We start from the raw sequence: 24,365 nt of genomic DNA, 5'->3' as shown, positions 1-24,365 counted from the left end.
CTCTTCTAAGTAGGGTCTCATTCACACATTCTAACCATTCTTTCCGCGGTCTACCTCTGGGCACGCTGCCATTTACTTTACCTTGATACACTTGTTTCGTTTTTATAGATGATTAATATAAAAGGATATTTTTTAAGCTTATGCAGTATCATAAGAAAAATTCATAAAAATTACAAAATAAATATTTACGACCCTTTAAAATCATTTTTTCTTTATTTCATATTATAAAATTACAAAATTTTCCTAATTTCAAATAACAAGATTTTTAATTGACCACAAATAAAATCCCGAATTTAAAAATATCCAAAACTAAAATTCACCGACTTGTAAAATAAACAAATTATTAAATTCCCACAAATATTTCATTTATCGAAATTTAGAACTGCTGAATACAGTTAATTGATTATTAACTTATGAGCTATTAATAGAATTATCAATAAGGCAAGCAATTTAATTAACATTTATATATAATTTATTAATTATTTTCGACAAATTTTAAATTTCAGCGACAGAAATATTTATGGGAATTTAACAATTCACTTATTTAATAATTCGGCAATTTTTTTTCTTGTTAATTTATGATTTTGTTATTGATTTTTTCGTTATTTTGTTTTAGTCCTAGATATTCAAATACTTTTAAATATAGTGATGAAGAACTAATTTTTTTTATATTGAGTTTTAAAATATAATGCTACTACAGAATAAATATAATTATTAAATCTATATATGATAAACAAGGTGTATGATAAATCCTAAAATAGTGTTTTCTATTACAATGAAATAAAGAACTCTTAAATGTGATATTTTTTTTAATCAATTAAGCTTCGTAACGAAGCTAAAATATTTTTTAATTTGTCACTCTTAAAGAAATTAAATTCTGAGAATTGAGGATAAGAAAATAAGTATTATCACCTTGTTTTTAAATTTATGTAAATATAATTTTCTTAAAATTCTTGAGAACTTTAAATTTTTTTAATATTTCAAGCTTGTCAAAAAAGAATCTAGAAAATGTTAACGAATTTTTCTCATAATACAGGATTTTACAAAATATTATGAATAATTCGAGTTCTTTAAAAGATGTTTAGAACTTTTAGAAGTTGGGAAGGAATCAAGAAATATTTGATACATTTTCGAAAATGTTTCCGAGTTTTCAAATATTTGTAATCTATTTAAAACGTCTTAAATTCCTGAAAATATTTTTAACTGACACGAATTTCTCTCAAAATTTTCAAATATCATTCCAAATTAAAAAAATACCTTACTATCTTCTAAATTTATCCAGAAATTAAAAAAAATTGTTTTTTCTCTTGAAAACTTTCGGAATTCTTTTAAATTCTACTAAATATTTCTTGAATTTATCCACTTTTTGTTCGTTTTTATTTTGCAATCTTAACAAATTGAAACATTTTGATTTAAAATCTTCTAAACTATTTTTAGAAATTTGAGGAAATCGTTTGTTATGTTTAAAAACATTTTCCAATTTTCTCTTAAAGTTCATTTTTCAAAATAGAAAATTATTTTAAATTTGCACAAGAATATAAGCAATATTCTTTTTTTTTTTAAATCTTGTCAGACGTTTTAAACCTTCTAATTTCTAAAATTTAATTAAGTTTTTCCTGCATTTTTAATTTATTCTGAAAAATTTTTAAAACTGCCTTTAAATCATTCCGATTCTTCTTTGACTATTTTTGAAATATTCTAAAATCTTTTAAAATAATCTCTTCAAATTAATTTTTCAAAATAAAAAATTATTTTAATTTTTCTTAGGAACCTGAAAAATATCTTTAATTTTCGTGAAACTTTACAAAATTCTTAACAAATCTTTACAAGTTTTAATTATTTTTGAATCGTTTTCAAAACTTTTGAATATCTCTTAAACTTACTCAAATTTTTTCGAAAATTATGTAATATGGCAAAATTTTGCTTTAAAATCTTTCACACTTTTTAAAGATTTTAGGAAATAATTCAAAATGCTTTGTGATCTTTTTTCGATTTTCCCTTACAAAACAATCATTAAAAATTTCCTATGAATTTTAAGAACTTTTTTCACACTCTGACAAAATTCAGTTCACCTAAAAAATTTGTAAATCTTAAATAATTAAAAAAAAAATTTTCTCAAAGTCTTCCATATTCTTTTAAGCCACATTTTAAAATCTTTAAAACTTAAAATTATTCTTTGAAAATAAAACCGAAACCATTTCTCCTAGATATTTCATGCTTATTAAAAAGCCATTTTCAACTCTCGGTGACAGGAGGCTTAAAATAAGCCAATACTTAGACAAGGAAAATCCAATGGGGTTTATCAAAATTAAATGTTACAATTTACTTACAATTATAGAATACATTAAAAAGCAAGAATGGATTGTGATGAATCATAAGGAATTTATTTTTAAATAAAATTCATATAGACATGTTACCATTTTGCTTAAAAAAATAACAAGGTATTATCAAATTAGTTAATATTAAAAATATTGTTCATAAGCTCTACGTTTTCCGTTCAACTGATTATTTATTTTTTTAAAGTTATTCAAAGTGGTTTATTGAAACCTCCAATTCTAACCTCAAATTTTTCCAACTCCTTGTAAGTTATTTAATAGTAAATCATAAATTCAATTTTTCAATACAATTAGTCAGTATGTATTAAAATTTAATATTAATTATTAATATTGAATATTCTAAATATTAATAAGATTAATAGTATTTTTTTGAAAATTCGTCTTTTTGGTTCGAAAATTTATCTTTTTTATTATAAATTTCATCTTTCTTGAACAAAAATTGGTCTGAAAATTAATCTATTTAGGTTGAGGCTTCAACAGTTTAATTTAAAATTCGTCTTTTTTTAAAATGATTCAACTACTTTTAATTTGTAATTAAAATCACTTCAAGTTAAAATGTCAACTATTATATTTCTAGATAAGAATTTGATTTTTTCGCTAAAAATCCCACTCCTTGGTTAAAAGTTATACTACTTTGTAAAAGATTGATAATTTTACTTGAAAATTCCACTCTTTGGTAGTAAATTATATTTTTTGTTGAAAATTCATATTTGAGAGTTAAAAGTATAACTCTTGTTTTGGACTAGAAAAAATCGATAATTTGGGTTTGAAAATTATATTATTATGGCAGAAGATTCAACAATTGGGTTGAAATATTTTTATTTTTTTTTAATAAAAATCTTATTTGCTTCACAAATCATTTCATTTGATCGAAATTTTATCTGTTTTGGTTACAAGTGGAACTGTCTGGGTGAAAATTCTTTTTTTTTAAAATAATTAATTCAATATTTTAATTTATAATTAAAGCATTTTTTGGTTGAAATGTCAACTATTATATTTTTGGTAAGAACTCTTTTTTGGTAGAAAATTAGTTTCTTTTATTTTTAAATTCTACAGCTTGTTAGAAAACTTAAGTATTTAGGTTAACCAAAAAAGGTGAACTCTGATAAAAAAATATAATAGTTGATATTTGAACCAAAAAAGATTTTAATTAAAAATTGAAATCAGTTAAATTATTATTCAAAGAAAAACACGAATTTTCAATCAAACTGTTGAAGCCTCAACCTAAACAAACTAATTTTCAACCACAGTTGCATTTTTGCTCAGAAAGATATTATTTATGATTAAAAAGATAAATTTTCTAACTAAAAAGACGGATTTTCAAGAAAATAGTTAAAATTTTAATCAAAAAAGATTTTTTAGTCAAGAAAGTAAAAAAATGTAACCAAACTGTTGAATTTTCAAGACAAAAAGACGAGTTTTCTTTAAAACAGTTATATTTTTAAGATGGAAATATAAATTTCCCACAGAAAATTATATTGATTTAAATTATTTAAAAAAGTAAATCGATAATATTAATCTTATTAATATTTATAATATTAAATTTTAATGTATAATTTACTAATTTATATTGAAAAATTTAATTTATGAGTAACTAATGAAATTACTTACTTAAGGAGTTGGCAAAATTTGAGGTTAGAATTGGAGTTACTAACACAATACTGCGACATTTATTTAAAAAGCTCGTCCCGATGTAGGCAACTTCGTCGAGAATTTGTCCAAATGCGGGAAATTTCAATAATACAATGCTTTATAAGTTGTGCAAAAAATTTTGAAATACAAAAAAAATGGCGAATTTTGAAGCAGTTCATTCACAGATTTTGAGAAGTATTTTTTATTATCTTTTACTCAATATATAACTTGTTAGAATAAAAATTAATAGTGTTAACAATTTCAAAAGAACTTCAAAAATACTAGAAAATTGTTATTTTCATGATTTATGTTGCAATATAAAAGATACTCAACGATATTTATTATTGTCCCAGTATTAGACGTACTTTTTATCTTGTCCTAGTAATGGTCGGTTTACCTTATTATTTTATCGATTAGAATAAAAAATAAAATATTAACTTTATAGTTACTGGAGCAAGGAAAATCCAATGAGGTTTATCAAAATAAAATGTTACAATTTACTGACAATTATAAAATACATTAAAAAGCAAGAATAGACTGTTATAAATAATAAGACATCTATTTTTCTTTATTTTTCAAATCAAATTCATATCAACGTCTCAACATTTTACTTACAAAAAGTTGGTATTTTTCAGAATTTAAATAACGTTACAGCTTTTTAAATTTCAACAAAATAATAAATTTTTTAACCAAAAAATAATTGAAACTGTTTGAACGCTTTCAAATTTATGTATTAATTTTAATTAAGATGAATTCTGAATAAAAAATGTAATAGTAGAGTTTTCAACCAAAAAGAATGAATTTTCGTCCCCAAAAAAACGAGTTTTCTTCAAAACAGTTCTATTTTTAACTCTCAAAATAAAGAAAAATTTTCAACAGATAAATTAGTTTACAACCAAATAGTTGAATTTTGAAGTGAATTGATAATATTAACCTTATTAATATTTATAATATTTAATATCAATCTGTAATATTTAATTTTAATGCATACATAATAATTTTTATTAAGAAATTTAATTTATTACTATCAAATTATAAAAAGCAATGCTATATCAGTTATGCGGAAAGTTTTGAAATGTATACATTGCCAAAACAAAAAGAATGTGTGGTAATAAATTCATAAGAACTTCAAAAATACTAGAAAATGTTTAATTTTATGATTTATGTTAGAATATAAAAGATACTCAACAATAATTATTCTTGTCCCAGTATTATAAATACTTTCTAAGATGTCCCAGTAATAGTCTTTTTGCCTTAATTGACGGTGTCCAAAAATTACTCTGAATTTTAATTGGTACAAACCTCTTTGGAAAGTTTGAATCGACGCAGTTTATCCAGCAAATAAAACGTTAACTGGAGTAAAGGCCTCATTCTTTCTTGCATTTCCGCACTCTGAATACGGCCCTTAATGCTAATATTTAGGCCCACCAAAAGCACCCTCTTTACTTCCGGCATTGTGAGCTGACTAGAATCCCTAAAGAAAAAGAAAAAAGTATAGCAGTAAAGCCTAAAAAGCAACATAAACCATCCCTTTTAATAATACAGGGGATCAGAGCGCAAAACTAGCTCAAAAAAGCGGAAATAGAGTAATTTTCTCTCGAAAAATGGATAAAATAGAGGAAAGATGAAACATTTATTTTTAAATGTCGAAAATAAATATATTTTTATAAGAAATGTCAAGTTTTTAAATAATTTTCAATGATTTTTCAATGACTTCTGCGATTAACGAATTTATTTTTAAAAATTGGATATACTTAGGGCGTTGGAAACCCATTTACAGTGATTTAAAAAAGTCGAAAACAAGAAATTAGTTAGATACACAATTTTATGTGCATTAGAGCGAAGTAAAAAAGCTAAAATTAATCGAATAGTTCGAGCTGAAGGACAAGAATTTGTAGGTCGACATCCAAAACAAGCAAAGAGAAAAATGAAATCTGTTAATATCTTCTTTTCTCGTTTTTAAATTTACAATGTTAAAATTTTAAAATTAAAAAAAAATCTGCTTTATTTAGCATTTTTTGAAAATGTACAAAAACGTGTTTTTTGGATGGATTCTTTTTCGTGGTGTTTATAAAGTTCCAAAATCGCAAAAAGAAATAAAATCCTAGAAATCCTAAATCACGATAAAAGTTTTTTTTTCGAAAAAGAAAAATTATCAAATATATGTTTGGTTCAAATTGAATGAATTTCAGGTTCGACATATTCATTTTTTTTAATGTCTACATTTTCTTAATAACTACATACAAAAAAAGGTTTTTGCGCATTTAAAAAAAATCTTATTTTGCAGAATATTTATTTTCAAATTTCGTAATGACAGTCCCTATGGAATTTAGAATAAGGTATACAGGGAATGAAAGATACAGGGCTCGGATCAACAAGAATGCTTTTATCGCATAAAATTACGAAGAAAGTCGGATAGAATTTTGAAAAAAGTCACAATGATTAAAATAACTTTATTTTTTTAGGAATATAGAATATATAATTTTTATTAAATTTCAAATATTCTTTGCAAAATCAAACAAAACTTTGAAGTAAAAACCATTTTTTAACAATAGTCATTCAGCTTGAAGGATTCTGAATATGGGTTTGAAACATTTCTTTATGAAAGGTTAAACTTAGAAACTTGGATTATTTTCAAATGCGAGTAGTTCATAATTTTTATTAATTTTGAGCTTTAGGAAGATTCACTTTGAACATTTTTAACGTCAAATTCGTCAAAGATTTTAAGCCAAAATATATTTTTTAGAAGCCAGTTCAATTATCAGCCTGAAAAGTAGAATTTTGAACAAATAGATCGTTGTCAACCAAGAAAGATTAATTTTTAACAAAAGAGACCAATTTTCAACATAATAAATAAATTTTTAACCAAATAGTTGAATTTTTATGTTAAAAAGACGACATTTTTAGAAGACAGTTAAATTTGCAAACAAGAAAGATGAAATTTCAAAAACAAAAAAGACGACTTCCCTACCATGAAAGAGGAATTTTCAATCCATTTTTAAAAAAGTTGGTTCTAATATGGTGCATTTATCCTAAAGAGCACAATTTTTCCTCTAAAAAACTTTTAAAGAAAGTTTCTAAGAACTTTTCTTTATCTTGAGTTTTTTGGAAATTTTCACTAAAATTTTAGGGCCGAAAATTGAAGAAAAAAACGCAAGATAGAGAAAAGTGCTAAGAAACTGTTTCTAGAATGTATTAAGCGTAATTTTGATCTTTTAACTTTTTTCGTATCTCGTCTCGTTATTGCCAACAAATGTGAATATTCATTTTTCATAAATTCATCTTTTTTAGTAGAAAAAATTAGGGGGAAAAAGAAGGCCTTTTTGAAAAATTTGAATTTAAATATTTTCGAAACAATGGCTGCCATTTTTGCCAGTTTTCAACTTTTTTAAATTTTTCGGAAGATTTTTAAAGTGAAGAAAAAGTGTATCAAAATCAAGGAAAAAAATGAAACATCGAGATTGCTTCCGATACTGCAACATTTCAAAAATGGCACCAATAAAATTTCTTATAAACTGCATCACCAACATTAAAAGCTCTAATACCCATAACTTCGTCAAAAAATGTGTTTTTTTTTTAATCGGTCAACTACGGGCAAACACATGAATTATCATCGAGATAGTTGAATTTAGAACTAATAAGATCAATTTTTAACCATATATAGTATCGTTAAATTTTCAGCTGAAAAAATTAATTTTTAACAAAAAAAAGGAACTTTTAATAAAACAGTCCAATTTTCCATCAAAGTGATGAATTTATAACTAAAATGATGAATATTTAGTTGAAATAGTTAAATTTTCAACTAAAATCATGAATCTTTAACTGTAATAGTAGAATTTTCAACAAAAAATTACATTTTTAAATAAAATAATGAATGTTCAACTGGAATATTTAAAATTTCCAACGAAAAAGATGAATTTTTAAAGAATATGATTAATTTTTTACCAAAAATACAATTTTTCAACAAAATACATGAATTTTCAACAAGAGAGTTGAATTTAGGTATATAAAGGTTCAATTTTTATTATAAATAGAATCGTTAAATTTTTAGATGAAAATATTATTTTTTAACAAAAAAAATTGTTAACAAAATAGTTCAATTTTCCATCAAAATTATGTATTTCTAACTAAAATAATTAATCTTTGGTAGGAATAGTTACATTTTGAACAAAAAAGATTAACTTTCAACTCAAGTCATGAACCTCTACTGCAGGGGTCTCCACAATTCACAGGTGCAGCGTGACCCAGGATCGCTCAACCTTTTTGAAGATCTTCCAATTTTTTTTTTTTTTACGGTAAACTGAGATAAAATTTATGACCCCACACAAAAAAAATCTCAGTTGGAAGGGCTCGGTTCTGAAAGTGGAACCTGGAGGACCTTTTTTTCTGGTATAACTTAACGGAACTTGTAACAAAAAGGATGTGGTTTAAAGTATTTAAAATTCTAAACTAACTAATTGCGAATAGTTGTTTACAAATGAATTTTTGCAACATTAATAATGCAAACCTTTTATTAAATTTTATCATTAAAAATGCAAAGCTAATTGAACCGTTCAAAATGGAATTATTAAAAAAATTTAACTTTCAAATAAAAATAATTTCCAATTAGAGGCGATTCAAGTTCTAAAAATTGAAATATTTGTAATTTAGAATTATGAAAATTGCATAATTAAAAATTCAAAGCTAATATTATTGCGTCCAAAATTTAATTATTCAAAAATATTAAGATTTAAATCAAAATAATTTCCAGTTCAAAGTGATTCAAGTTTTAAAATTGTTAACTGTAAACTAAATTGAATGTTTTAAAGCCAAAGCTGCTGAAATTGTAGAATTTTAAATTGTTATTACGATCACAAAACTTTTAATTGATGCGATAATTTTGTCTGAAATAAATAAAAAAGTAATTCTCCCTCATTTTTATCGTTCGAAATGTCAAAACAATTGTATTATAAATAAAACTTTAAAATGTATACGTTTACAAAGACTGGTAATACAAAATACAATGATAATGTTTATTAATACTGCTTCGTTTAACTGCTTCGTTTAACTGTTTTGTAGAACATTCGCACTTTTGATTTAAAAAATCAACAATTAGGTAGAAAATGTACCTATTTGGTTCAAAATTTATCATTCCGGTTAACTTGTTTGTTAGAAAATCAATTTTTTAATTAAAAATCAAGTATTTTCTTTAACTAAATTTGCCTATTTTATCGAAAATTCAACTGTTATATAAAATTTTCGTCGTTTTGGCTTAAACATCAACAATTGGATAAAAAATTCTACTACATATTTCATACAAAATTAAAATGATTTGCACAAATTTGTTTTCGTCTTTATTGTTATTTAATTGTCCCCAATGCAAATTTAACTTCTTTATTTTGTGGTAAAAATTGATATTTTGTTGATTTCAAAATGAAACTATTTATTTAGAAAAAATGTAATGAAAAAATAATTAGGTAAAATTTGTACTAAAATCACATAAACTGTTTAAATTATTTAGTAGAAAATGTATGTAATTTGTTAAAAATTTGTCCTTTTTGATAGAAATTTATATTAGTTGAACATTCAACTATTTGGATAAACGTTTATGCATTTTGTTGAAAACTAATTTGTTTAGTTGAAAAATGGACTTTTTTTTGAAAATAGTGTATTTCGTGTAATTTTTTCGAAATAGAAGAAAAATAGTGTCATTGTTGCAAAAAAATTTAAATAGTTTAATAGTGTGGTGTGTCTGAGGCATGTAGTTAGGAATTAAGTCACTGCTGGAAATTAGTACAAATTTTTAATCATTCAAATTAATAGAAATTCAAATTTCTTAGTTTTAAAGATTTTAAGTTATACATAACTTCTATCAAGTATCTTTTCCGAGGAGTTTTAATTGTATTTTTTTTATCTGCTAGATTTGATAATGTTATAAATTGTCTAGGCCCATTTAACAATTTTTATAAACTCTTAATATTAAAAAATTGGTTATTATGAATTTAAAAACGGATTGTTTTTAATATCAGGACTATTATTTTAAGTTACTTTAATTTATTGGGATATAATTTTTTATGTAATTATAATAATTATCAAATGAAGATATATTTTTAAGAAACTTAAATCTTAATTTGAAAATAAACATTTTAATTATTCATAAACAAATTGATTTTCAGTTTAATTGAATTGTGAGTATAAAACATTAAAATTGCATTAATTATTTCATTCAATACTATTATAGTAACAAAAACTAAAAATTGATTATTTTATTTTGTAATTCTCAATTTTACCGTGTAGATTACAATTTTAGCGTGAAGTTTCCAATTTAATGGAGGGTCTCGAGTTTAAGGGTTCTAAAATCTAAGGGGCTTAAATCAGGTAAAGGATTTTTACAGTTCTGGGTCAGAGCCGAGTAGCTCCGACCTACTGGTCTGGGATCGCTAGTAGACACCAGGATCGCTCTTTGGAGACCCCTGTTATAGAATATAGACAACCAAACAGTGAACAGAGTCAGGTTGACCCAGTGTGTGGGAGTAGTTCGAAAAAATAGGTTTGTACTCGACGGGTTAAAATTATCAAGCTTCAACCAAAAAAATTCATTTTTAACAAACGAGTTTAGCTTTTACCCAAGTAATTAAATTTATATTCCAAAAAATATTATATCTGAATGAAAAATGTAGTAGCTGATATTTCAAACAAAAAGACTTTAATTTTTAATCAAAAACAGTCGAATTCAACCGAAAATATGACTTCAACATAAGCGTAATATTTAACTATGAAAGATTTTTCTGTAAAATAGCAAAATAGCAAAATACAGTAATATAAAGCTACTTTTACAAATGAAGAATCATGGTTTTATTTAATTTTATGTTGCTTTTAAATTGAATTTAAACAAAAAATTAAGCACGCTCGCGAAAAAATTCCCTGACATTTCCAGATTTTTCGAGGTATATAAAAATTCCAGGTTTTCCAGGTACGGTCTGTTATAGATTACAGGTGATTCTATTGAACATAATTCAATCCATTTTATTAGAAAAATATTTAATCTTCCGGGAGATTTGAATTAAATAATTTTTGTTAGCTTTAAGTTACAATCATGAGTCCTAAAGGATCCTTGGTGTCCTAAGGAATACTGAAAAAAAATTCCATAATATGTAAGACACCAGAAGAACGTTTCGAGGCTTTTATTAAGGATTAAAAAAGTAGGTTACCGACTGAAAATAGGATACTCACTCTTGTTGTTTGGGTCCGCTATACTGGTCACTGATATGAACGTAATCAATATATTGTGCGTATTTCGTAAATGCCTGGATAACTCTCGTATCTAAAACCGCAGAAGTCGCCTCGGGGATTTCGGACATGACAAGAAAGCCCGATGGTAAATTAAATTTTTCTCCGGGTCTTTTTTCTGGACAATAAACGCTAATATCAGCCATATCCCTCGCCAAATGCATGGCAGTCTTCTTGGCAGCGACTGCCAAGATAAAATTATCAGTCTCGTCTTTGGTAAGGTCGATTCGAATGTGCGCTTGGTCGTTTTGTGGTCGCACCATTTGTGCCAAAACCGCCACTAAGTCCTGGCGTTTCAGCAATTTAAGTTCTATCAGCATCGAATCGCATCCCACTCTTCCAGAACAATAGAGACTGTACTGAGACTCGCTTTCCTTCACAACTGCGCCATTATCGGAAGCTTCTTCAGCAGTTTTTCCAGTGTCACCGACCAGAGAGAAATTCTCGCTGAAAAGCTGATTGTGATCGTTGAACCACGATTCGGCGATGCGACAATTTTTTGATCGACCTGCGATGTAATTTATAAAGTAGACCACAAGACCGGCGATCATTAAAATTTCGAGGTAGAAACTGTCCCATCTTGCGCGCAAATGCAGAGGGACTTTGGTGATTGTCAGTGTTGAAGGCTCCTCGGGCTTTGCCCCCGCATTTCCTCCGGCTACGTCCAAGCCTTCAAACTCTTCCTCATCCTGTAAAGAGTAATTACAGAGATCGAAGAATGTACTTTAAGTTTGCGAAACTTAAAAGTATAATTTGAAGGTTGATACAAGAATCGGAAAAGCATCAAAAGTCCTTGAATTTTGAAAAAATGACTGGTTTTTTTATTCGCATTCAATTCAAAGTTTTAATCATTATTTTAGTACTTCTCGGCGAATTTAAAACTTTCGAATTAAAACGAACTGATTTTTGTATCAACGAAAATAATACGATTATAATTTCAGAATTTTTAAAAGTCTTATGATAATATTAGTGAGAATTGTTTAGAATTTAAAAAATATTGAAAAGTCCTTTACATTCCCTAGTACAAATAAGTCCTACGAATTTATACTAACACTTCTATAAATTTTTATGGAATTTTCTACCAATTTAAAATGCATTTTGGAGTAGAAATAGTTTTTTCGTCGAAGGCGATAGTAAAAAATCTTAAATCGAACGTTTTCTTAATGTTGTGCAGTGTGTCTTAACTCTATTTAATTCACACAATAAGTCCAGAGTTCTTTAAACTCTTCGCTCTCCCTCACCCTATACAAATTAATTAAAAAGATTGAAGGATGTAATTTAAGTTTACAAAATTTAAAAGTATGATTTAAGGGTTGATACAAAAATCGGAAAACCATCAAAAGTCCTGGAATTTGGAGAAAATGACTAGTTTTTTTATTTGCACCCAATTCAAAGTCCAAATAATTATTTTAGTACTTCTCGCGCAAACTTAACACTTTTGAATTGATTTTTTTTTCAATGACAAAAAATACGATTATAATTTCAGAATTAAAAAAAAAATTATGAATTTCTATGGAAATTTCTGCGAATTTACAATAAATTGTGGAGTCGAAATAAATTTTTTCCTCGATGGTGATAGTGAAAAATTAAAAATTTTCGAACTTTTTGTTAATTTTGTGTAGTCTGTCCTTAATTCTATTTAATTCACACAATACATCAAAAGTTCTTTAAACTCTTCAAACTATCCCTTACCTTATACAAATTAATTAAAAAGATTGAAGGATGTAATTTAAGTTTACAAAATTTAAAAGTATAATTTAAGGGTTGACACAAGAATAGGAAAACTCCGAAATGAACTGTTTTTAAATATGCTTTGTCTAAAATGTTGCAACTATTTTATTTTGTCCGTTTTCAATAATCTTATGCCGGTTTCGCGAAATTTCAAAATGTGGAAAATATAAATATTCTAAATAAATTTTTTACGAAAAACTACATCGTTTTACAAGGGTGTCGTTTTCATAGAATTTTTTTTTAATGTCGATGTAGGGTTCTACATTTTCCTAATGCTTCACATACATATTTATGTAATTAAATATTCATCAAACTTTGTAGAAACTCATAATTTCATACCCAAAGCGATAAAAAATTATAATAAACTAAACCTTGATTTTGGAGTCGTAGACTTGTCTATTTCTTCTGATAAGATATTATTTATTTATAATTGTATGAAGGAATTCGCAAATTCATCAGAAAAACTACAAATATAACTTTTGCAAATTGCAAGTTTTCGTTATTTTTTGTAAAAATTCGTAATTTTCTACAAACAAAAAAACTATTAAAAAATTATGAAAAAGTAAGACTTCATTTTGGAGTCGTAAATTTTTCTATTTATTGGTAAAGAATTGTATTGATTCATAATTGAAGAATGGCAGTATAGAACTAGATAACCAACAAAATCGGAATTTTTCAGGAGCGAAAAAAATTTTGTAAAATCCAAATCACCATTTAAAAATAAGACACAAGTCCAGTCCAGAAAAGACGCGTTGCTGTAAATGAATACAAATTCGAATAGGCTAGGCTGCAGACTGCGATGATAAATGTAATCTTTAACTTAAATATAAAATAAAATCTTACTCTCGAGATATTGAATTTCTGAATGAAGGTAAAGAAGTTATGATAAGAAAAAAGTGAACCAATTCTAAGTAAATCGTACAAGAATATTGAGGTTACCAATTCACAGATTTTGAAAAGTGAAAATTTAGTTTTTCACTTTTAATAACCGATAATAATTTCAATAAATATCATGAAGGAAAGAAAAAAAATTACCAATACGCTAAAATTGTAACTAACATTAAAATGATTTTTTTTCTATTACTGTATTTAAAAATTTATAATTTAAAAAAATCTTTTTTATTACGAAGTGTCTTTGATTTTTAATTAAATTATTATGCAATGAACAAATTTTCGAGAAAATATTAATTCTCTAATTCTGGACTGTCAACATTCAATGATGCGTAGAGATTTGTCATTTTTTAAGAAAAAATATTTAAAAATTGCAACTAGCTTTTTCAAATCGTTCGTTTTCGTTATCTGTTGGTAAAATGTATTATTTCATATTTAAAAAAACTATTCTCCATCACCGCCTGTTTTTAATGTTCTTGATCATTTTAAAAGTATATTTCTATATAATTGGACTAACTAATCATGATTATTATGAAACATTTGGCTGCATGGTGCAAAAAGTCTAAAATTAACACAAACATGTTGGAACAATTGTAATATTTTGTCCCCTGGAAGAAATGTTTTGTAAAATATAAAAAAAAATATCAAAAACAATTTTAAAATTCCGGACATTTAAGAAAAATTATTATGCAAAAATAGTGATAATTATTAAGAGTTATTTGGAATAAACGGCGATAACTTGATTTTTATCTATGCTGAAATCTTCGTAAGTATAAAATTAAGAATTTTATAATGCATGATAAATAGTACGAATAATTATTGTGAAGAAAAAACATATTATTCAAAAGAAAAGTGGAAAATGACGTACAGGTCAACGTTTTAGGAATCACCCATATATTTATTTGATTTTTATTAATATTTTCCTAGAGTCGAGATGTCTTAAAAATTGTATTAATTCTTCGTACCGACATAAAATGTTTGTTACATTAAATTTTAAGAAAACATTGAAATTTTGCGCTTTTTTTGCAATATTTTCTTTATTCAAGAGAAAAAATTATATCGCAAATAATAAACATTAAATGAAGTTAAGACATCATACGTGAACCAATGCGATTTTTCTTGCTCTCTTTCTCTCTCTGATTCTCGAATGAACAAAGAAAAGAAGATAAAGTAGAAAAAAGAAAAGATTTTTTGGTCAAATAGAATAGTTAGCGGTCTAAAATTAAATTCCTCTATATAAAATTGTATTTATTGACCATGTGCATGAATTTAGAATTTTCTAAAAAAATATATATATAAAAAACTACATCTAATTTCTCCAGGTGTATTTTTCCTATAATTTCATAAGGAGGTGTCATTATTCATAAAATTTGTGGAAATTGGTCATTTTCGAAAAAAATGTATAAGAAATTAGGATCACTTTTCTTATAAGGTTTTTATTTTTTATACAAAATAATCATCTATAAAAATCTATCGTTTCCTACAAGCATTTGTAAAAACGATGTTCTGATAGAACGTTTTAGTTTGTCGTAAACATATTTGACACCAGGGTTTGCATTTATTAATAATTGCACAAGAAATTCTTGGTAAATTATTTTGCGACTAGTGCAATGTGTTGAAATTCAATAGAATTGACTGGATTTATATCATATTAATCATTTTAAGCAATTTTAAGCTAGAAAAACTATAAATTAAACGATTTCAACTTTTTACAAACAGAACACTTCTTAAATTAAAAGTTATTTTAATTTTAAATATTTTAAAAACCCTTCAAATGCTTAAAAATTTATTTCAAAATCTTGAAACATTTACTATATTGTTTCACATTTTTTAAAATTAAAATTTTTGTGTGTAACTTCTAAACATCTTTCAAAATGATTGGCATTTTCCCTAAAATTTTATTTAAAATCCTGCCAAATTGAAAAAATTTCCCTAAAATCTTTCACATTCATTTTTGACAATTTTCTAAATCTTTTTAAATACTTTCTCAAAATTAATTTATAAATATTTATAAATTATAAATATATTATTTTGCAGTTATTTTAAAATTGAAAATAGTTTATAAAGTTCCAACCAGGCTTTTACATTTGTTTTACTAAAAAGACTTTTCAATTGAAACAGTTCAATTTTCAACTTTAAAATTGTGAACTGATTCCGATCGCTTCTAATTTTAATTGTTTAAATCTTTAAAACTGAATTTTTTAATTCTGTAAATTAACATATAGACTTCAAATTTTTTTAAATTTTCAAAGTGAAAGATTTTCGAATTACGCATAAAAAACTGAATATCATAATTGAAAAAGATCACAATTTAACTAATTATTTAAAAAAAAACGGTTGAAATCAAAGTTGGACAGATTTTTTATTCTGAATTTTTGGTAAAATACCCGACCAAAAAATAAATTCACTGTTATTCCATGGAACCATAAAACTCCCGATGTCCCTGAAGTTTCGAACGTTTAAGTGAACGACATTTTTGACTGATAAATATGTAAACTAGAAAAAAGTGCTGGAATGTTTGTTCGTTTATATTGGAAATAATTAATTATTGAAACCGAATCATAAGGCATATTTTAAATTACAGTTGGAACAATATTAATGGGTAAAATAAAAATAGGGGAAAATATTTCATTCAATTGAAAGTTCAGACCTTCAGGTAAATAAATCCCCGGTCATTTTTCGGTTTTCCGGTACAGCAGCCACTTTGTGAATTATTATTCGATTTGTTCGTTTCAAATTTCTTCTATCTTTGCTTTTATCGTTCACCTTGTAATTATAAAATTAACGGCGTATTCGTTGCGTGAATTTTATATAATAGTAACAGTGATGCCTCATTTTCTCGTAAAATATTTTAAAAAGTATACTTTTTAAACATTAAATAAAATTTAACTTATTTCAAAAAAACTTTCTTCAAGTAGTAACAATCATTTTCTAATAATATTAGAATTTTATAAGGAAAAACAATGATTAAAAATATGCAACTAACCATTTTTACTTTCCTACAAATAAAAAAATGAAATTAAAACTTTATTCAATTTTTTATGGAGGTTTTTTGACCAGGGAAATTAATTGATAGTTTTAGATGTTAATTTTGTTTATCTACTTGGTCTAAATCAATATTATTAAAATATTGATTAATCTTAAGATTGTGAAAAAATGCTCTTTATTGTTTGCAATTTTAAATAAATAACATTATATTAAATTAAAAATTTGAGAAAAATGCTATTTCCGGTGTAGAAACAAATAACCTTATTTGAATATTATTGACTTATTTTCAAAACTGAAAAAAGGTGCAAAAAAAATCGATTGCATAAAATATTGTTGAAATAATTATTTTCGTAAGTCTTAAATTTTTTCCATACAAAATTATTTTTTTTTCTTTCGTAATACATAACTTATGATATTTATTTAATTCTTAAAATCATTGACAATTTTTTTCATTATCCCACATTTTTCGCGTGACGACAAAATTGTACATTTTTCTTAAATATCTATTAAATTTCCACATTGATTCAGAGATCAAATCTGTAAATATTTTTTAAGTATATTAAACATTCCCTTATATTATTAGTGATTTTGATAACTTTCTATTTCTGTTAAATTTTTTAATTTTAATCCCGTTTAAGCTTGTGTAAACTATTGTAATTATTTAAAATCGTATTTGTGATCCTGAGGAATATAAAAAGTTTCCATTGGATAAAAAAAAAGAAATTTATTTAAATGAATTCCCTATTACGCACCTGGAAATGATCGAATTCACTGTCACCATCCTCTACCAAAGCGTCTTCCTCGTCGAAAGTTTGGTCCTTATCGGATTCAATGAACTCATCTTCCTCTTCTTCTTCTTGTTGCGCTTCGACACGAGAATTTGTTTTGTCTTCTTCGAAATCCTCAAACTCGGCAAATTCATTGTCTTCCGGAAGGTCTTCGTGAAAATGTGCAGTGACCCATAGATTCGTTCCAACTAAAACTATGTGAAGTATAACGAGCCACAATTTCATTTTTCCTGAAAAAAAATATATATTCCAGCTTTTTTGTGAAAGGTGAAGACAAATTCAGGGTGGCCGTTTTAATAGACGGTAAAAATTCCCGATCTTTCCCGGTCCGGACCATGAAAACACGATTAATAAAACCTAAAAAATTCGAATTTTAAAGCTAAACGTTTTTCCATTTGAAGCAATAAAAAATAAACTATAAATTAAAGCACTCAAAACGGAACTCTTGAGTTTTAAACCCTTAAAATTGAACGTAAAATTTCTTTAAATCAAAAATTTTCTACTCAAATGTTGAATAAACATAAAAATATATAAAATGGAAGTACTTTCATAAAATTATGTAGTTCAAAGATTGATATTCAATTCTAAAAATATATATCTACATGATAATTTTCAATGCTCTATAAATTAAAGAATCAATCAATGAGCTCTAAAATTTTCAAAATTATATTATTTTAAGCAATTTTAAGCTAGAAACATTGAAAAATACAAAATTAAAATTTTTTTAAACTGAACACTTCTTAAATTATTTTCATCGTAAATAGTTTAAAGACCGTTGAAAAGTTTCAAAAATGTAATTCAAAATCTTGTGGAATCTAAAAATAGTTTTACATTTTTCAAATTTAGAATTACTTTTGAAATTTTTTCCAAACTTCTAAATATCTGTTCAAATGAATCGAATTTTTCCTACGATTTTTAGAAAATCCTGAAAATTAAAAAAAAATCCTTGAAATCTTCCAAATTCTTTTTTGACAATTTTGGAAATGTTTTAAAAACTTTCTAAACATTCTCTTAAAATAATTTCTCAAAATGAAAAATTATTTTAAATTTTCCTAGGAATCTCAAGAAAATGTTTTTTGATTCTTTTGAAGCCTTGCTTAAAAAGCTTGTAATTTTTTTTAATATGCTATAATTTATATTTTCTTTTATATTAAACTGTTGCTATTTGCACCGGAATTTTAGTACAAATAGCCGAAGTTTGTCCGCGCAAATACTTCGCTAAATTATTTGAAATAACTTTAAATGTTTTTAATTAATCTTGAATATTTTCAAAACCTCTAAATATTTTTTTAAATTACGCCAATTATTTCTACAAATAATAAGTGTTAAATTGTTATTTATATATAGAAAATTAACAATTTCACTTACAAATAAAAATTCTTTTGAAAATAACAATTAAAATAGTAACATTTAGAGTATAAAAGTTTTTCTAAACTTTAACGATTTAAGGTTTTCTATGTCAAATCATTCAGTTTCAATTTGTATAATTTTAAATATTTGGTTTCAGTTTAATCGTTTTAAATAAACAGAGAAATATTTCTAAATATTAAATAATTGTCCTTTGTCTTAATTAAAAAATGAAATATTTTAGACTGAAACAATATTTTAAATTTAATGAAATTCTTTAATTACGAATATATAATTGTGAAGTTATTTTTAAGTTGAAAATAGTTTATGAGGTTTCAACCTGACGTTTACATTTTTTTAATAACGAAGACTTTCGAATGGAAACAGTTCAATTTTTAACGCTAAAATCTAAAAGTTCTTAAATTTTCAACGGATTCAGAATCTTTTTGTCGAATCAATTATTATTAAATTTTTAATACTTAAAGTACATATCAATTTGAAAATATTTTATTTACAGTTGATGAAATAAAAATGGTTCTTATCCAAAATTCTAAACTTCAAACGTTTTTATTTTTTAATTGTTTAAGTCTTCAGGCCTGCATTTAAAAATTTTTTAAATAAAAAATGTAAGCTTAACAATAAAAATGGAAAATTTTTTAAGAAAAAGAATTTCGATTTTTAAAACTTTTGAAATCGAACTTGGACAAATTTTTCTTCTAAAGAATTGTAAAATTCCAGGTCAAAACATAAATTCACTGTCTATTTCCGATTATTCCCAGACTAAAAAAATTCACGGTTTCCCGGTCCAACGGCCACCCTACAAATTTATAATATGCATTAGGGTGGTCCAAAAATTCATTGGACCTTTTTTATTTTTATTTTTTATGCATGTCGTCCCCAACTTTGTTTGAATTAACATAAAAATTAATTCGTTTTAAAAAATGCGCTATATCGAGTTTAAACTCAGCATTTATAATCACAATTGGCTATGGAATACAAATTAATAATTAATTTGTTTAAATCACCCCTATTATTCTTTTTTACAGGGCCAGTATCATAAAATACTACTTTAAACTGATAATTACACAGATGTTTACATTATTATTTTTTTAAACAATTTGCTAATGTTTTTAATCATTTTCTCTTCGAGGAGAGTTAGAAAATTGCGGTTTCTTCCGAATTTTTCAACTTATTTCCAACTTTTCAGTTAGAACTAGGCAATAATCAATTAAATTTGACAGAAACAATTGTTTAAACCCTTTACTATTATTTATAACAATATTCTCTTTGAATAATGTTAGACAGTAGTGCTTTTTTCTCCAATTTCTTCACTTCTGGTCATTCTTCACTTAGAGTGTATGCAATTTTCCCATGAGAATTTCAGGTTATTGTTAATGTAAAGTAATACGTTCTTAACTTTTTAATATGATAATCACAATTGATGTGTTCTATTTTTCAAACATTTTATAACGTATTAAATTCTATAATAATTTCAAACAAAATGATTAATGTTTAAAAGGGAATACCTTTCTCAGAACAATTCGAATTTGAAGTTATCCCTAGTGCTATGCATGTCTAGTAAAGTCTTATTAAACTTCGAAATGATTTGTCTAATTTATAAATAATTTTTATATTTATTCAATTTTCCCTTAATTTAATTTTTTTAATAAATAGAATGCTATCAAGCCTCAAATAACCTTTATTATTCAGTCTTTTTTTCCCTTGAAAAAGACTTGAATTGAAGTCAAAACATGTAGGTAAAAAAAATTTCAATAACAATTTTTGCAGATAAAGAAAATTTTACAGGTCTGAATAAAACCTATTAAATTTCTTATCATGAAAATATACTTATCTACAGATCTACTGGCTTTCAAATTTGAACATCAAACATCAACAACGAAGGGTTCTAAAGATAAAAAAAGAGAAGATCATGGTGAACAAACGGTATATGGATCAATAAAACCTATTAAATAATTATTAAAGTTTATCAAACATAATAGTTTGTACAAATTAATATTGTTTAAATGTTTATAACTATCATCTATATTTATGCTAGATAGTAGCAGTTTTTTTCTTAAGTTTTTAACTCTTTGTCCACTTTTCACTTAGTGAATAATAATGCATGTTAATAAATATGATTGTTTAAAAAATATATTTTTCCTTATAACGATCTTCTCTTAGATAATTGATATGCAGTTTTGTTTTTAATTTTTCACTTGGCTTTTCGTTAATGAACATATAATAAATAAACATTTGTGTGATGACAATTTTTATTGAAGCAGTTACTCAGAGCCTTTTTGTTTAAATTAATATTATTATTTGTTCCTAAATGAAAAGTCAAAGCAAAGTTAAAAAATTCATAAAAGCCGCAATCTTCTTTCAATAATCTAAAAGTACGTGATTATAAACAATAACATATTCCTAAACAAAAATGTTTGGTGATTCGCATTCATTGATTATCTCACGAAGTAAAAAACGAAAAAGAGCAATATTTACAGAAAAACTAGCAAATATCTTTATGATTATTACCTCGCAGTATGTGAAAAGTTGAAAAAAAGTTCCAAATTTCAGTAAGAAACACAATTTTTTAACATTATTCAAAGAGAATTTTATTAAAATAATAATAAATTATTCAAGCAATCATGTTTGTTAACTCGAGTTAATTATTACTCGACTATAATTGAAAAGTAGACAAAAAATTTTGAAAAAAATTCAACTTTCTAGTATTATTCTTCAAAGAATACTTTTTTAAATAATAAGAAATGTATTAAACAATTATTTCTATGAAATTTAGTTGATTATTGCAAACTGCTATAGCAAATGATAAATAGTTTAAAAATTTATTTAAACATCTTATTGTCGATAAAAAGTAGTACTTTTTGTATCATAAACAATTTTTATTTCTTTAAACCAATAAAAATCATAATTATTGCCAAAACTCGCAAAAAACAATTTTCTACTCATCGAGTATTTTTGGCACCCTATAAAACAGACTTATGAAGGTGATATTTGAAAAAGTAATTAGTTATTCGTTTTCTATGACTAATTATGAACAGAAATGTTAAGTTTCAACTCGATTGACCTACTATTGACGATTCTGAATCAAATGTACAAAAACTTTTTTTTGAATGTTAAATACGTGTTAAAATTCATGGGGCTTGCGGAACCTTTGAATATCATTTTTAAACGCATTTACTTATTTTTGTATTAAAACAAAATTTGAGTTGACATGCACGAAAATTCGAAGAAAAAATTGGAGCACCCTAATGTGCTTTCTCTCGGATCCATTTTGTTTGAAGTTTTTAAACTTTCAAAGTTTACATAAAACAAATAAGAATAAGTTCAGAGTAACAATCACATTTCCTGAAATAAAAGTGTAATAATAAAACAAAAAATACTATTCGAATTTCAAGCTTTTTGCCGAAAAATAATTCTGCTTGATAAATAATATTTGACGGACCAAAAATCAAATATAAAATGTGTTTTTAAAAATGTAACACTTGTTCCTAATTTAGGACGTCATAAATGTCCACTTTTTTATCCATCCTTAATTCAACTTTTCACTGGATTAATCAATATTTTTATCGCACTTTAGCCTGAACATGCATGTCCATACCAAGACCTTGTAACCTAACCTTCAAATAATAGTATAAATGTCGATCTATAAATTAAAAAGTATTCAAATAAGCAGACTTAGTTTTGAAACAACATACCTTAGTATATACTTTTTGTAATTTTCTATGATAAAAACAAGATATTTACCAGTTAAATTATAAAAACTCCAAAATGTTCATTAAAAATGCAAACGGAATGCTCCAAAAGGCTATGTGAAAATGGCGTGAAATTTTAGATTATGAGATGTACTGTATAGTCAGAGCCGTTACCTTGTTGAGTGATGCACCAGAAAATTTAATCACTTTACAGACATGCATTCGTTAATTGCAGGAATTAATTATATCAAAAATATTAACGATCGCAGAAAGTAGCAGAAGAGTGACTTGCACAACCTGAAGTTGGCAACTAGTCTTGTAAACTCGTGACGTTACGCCTGACATCTCGCTTCCGGTTTGAGGTGCTACTGCTTGATCAGAATAAATTATTAATTTATCCCAAAGAGCCAAAAAAGCACTAAAAACTTTCAACTCAATATTAAGCTAAACTTTTAAATTCTATAATTAAATTTACGAAATCGGGTACTGCTCAAATTAAAAAATGTTGAATTTTTGTATATAGGTGAAATTCTGAATTAAAATCTTCAAAATTGAGCGCTTTTAATTTGAGTAATTCGGAATTGAACAGTACTTTATAATCAAATAGTGCAATTTCAATTAAAAACCGACTAGAATCTACGTTACCAATTTGAGGGAGGAGGGGTCAAGCTAAGAACTATGGTTGGAAACACAATGGGGGGGGGGGTGCATTTTGCGAAAGATGGCCTGCCAACGTTAAAGATTCATAATTACTTAATATGCTTGAATATTTATTTCGAATTTCATACTTCACACTCTTTTTCATACACCCCTCCATTCCTATTTTGAAAAGAATTACTTTTTTTCCTGTTTTAAAGAATCATCCTCTTTAACCCATTTTTCTAATTTTTTTCGTTTAAATTCTACTGATTTAATAGAATCCAGTAAGAAAAAAAACTCCTTAAAAAATTCAATAAATTGGTATTTTTTTAATGCAAGATTCAACTCTTTTAGTTTTTTTTCAACTCTTTGGTTGAAAATTCGTATTTTTTTTATTGAATTTAACAGTTTTTATTTAAATAAAAATCTCCTCGGTAGAAATATCAACAATTACATTTTTGTATTTCTAACCAAAATATTTTTTGAATGAAATACTATCTGGTAGAAAATTTGCGTATTTTGTAGTGAATGTGTCTTTTTGTTTAGAACATTAATCTTGTTTGCTAAAAATTAATTTTTTTTAGTTAACGATTCAACTATTTCATTAAAAAATGGTATTTTTTGATTGAATGCAACTGGTTGAAAATTCGTTTTTTTACTGAAAATTAATTTTTTAATTGAAAGATTCCATTTTTGTTTCAAAAGTAATGTTTTTTTTTTAATCAACTGTATGCTTAAAAACCTATCTTTTTTCGATAAAAATTCACCTATTTTGTTAAGGATTCAACTATTTTATTAACAATTCTTTTTTTCGTTTTGTTCATTTGGCTAAAAATCCATGTTTTTGATTTTAAAATTATATTGTGTTTAGTTGAGTTTTAATCTTATTTGTTTGAAAATTCGACCATTTGTTTGACAATTTGTCTTCCTAATTTGCAACTTCAACAATTTTGAAAATGAAGTTTTTCTTAAAAATTCGTTTTTTTTATTTAGTTAAAAATAAGTATTTTAATCTGGAAATTGAACTATTCCAC

At 25.2% G+C, this 24,365-nt stretch overlaps 1 protein-coding gene across 2 annotated transcripts in view; it reads right to left on the bottom strand.

Annotated features, from left to right (window-relative positions):
* LOC117181513 (coiled-coil domain-containing protein 47) overlaps positions 1–23,007 on the bottom strand; it is a 24,282-nt gene extending 1,275 nt beyond the window's left edge. Inside the window, exons 1-4 of one of the 2 annotated variants that reach the window (XM_033374274.1) lie at positions 22,867–23,007; positions 17,600–17,865; positions 11,181–11,926; positions 5,271–5,442 (exon numbers count right to left, since the gene is read on the bottom strand). In XM_033374274.1, coding sequence (XP_033230165.1) covers positions 5,271–5,442; positions 11,181–11,926; positions 17,600–17,860 — 1,179 coding nt within the window. In that variant the 5' untranslated portion in view covers positions 17,861–17,865; positions 22,867–23,007. Of the gene's footprint in view, positions 1–5,270; positions 5,443–11,180; positions 11,927–17,599; positions 17,866–22,866 lie in introns of those variants that run through there. The other variant, XM_033374275.1, reaches the window with a different exon arrangement.
* Positions 23,008–24,365: the final 1,358 nt, after the last annotated feature.

This window comes from Belonocnema kinseyi, chromosome 10 (assembly GCF_010883055.1).
Source record: "Belonocnema kinseyi isolate 2016_QV_RU_SX_M_011 chromosome 10, B_treatae_v1, whole genome shotgun sequence".
Classification (NCBI taxonomy): Eukaryota; Metazoa; Arthropoda; class Insecta; order Hymenoptera; family Cynipidae; genus Belonocnema; species Belonocnema kinseyi.
This window is presented reverse-complemented; position numbering and strand designations above follow the sequence as displayed.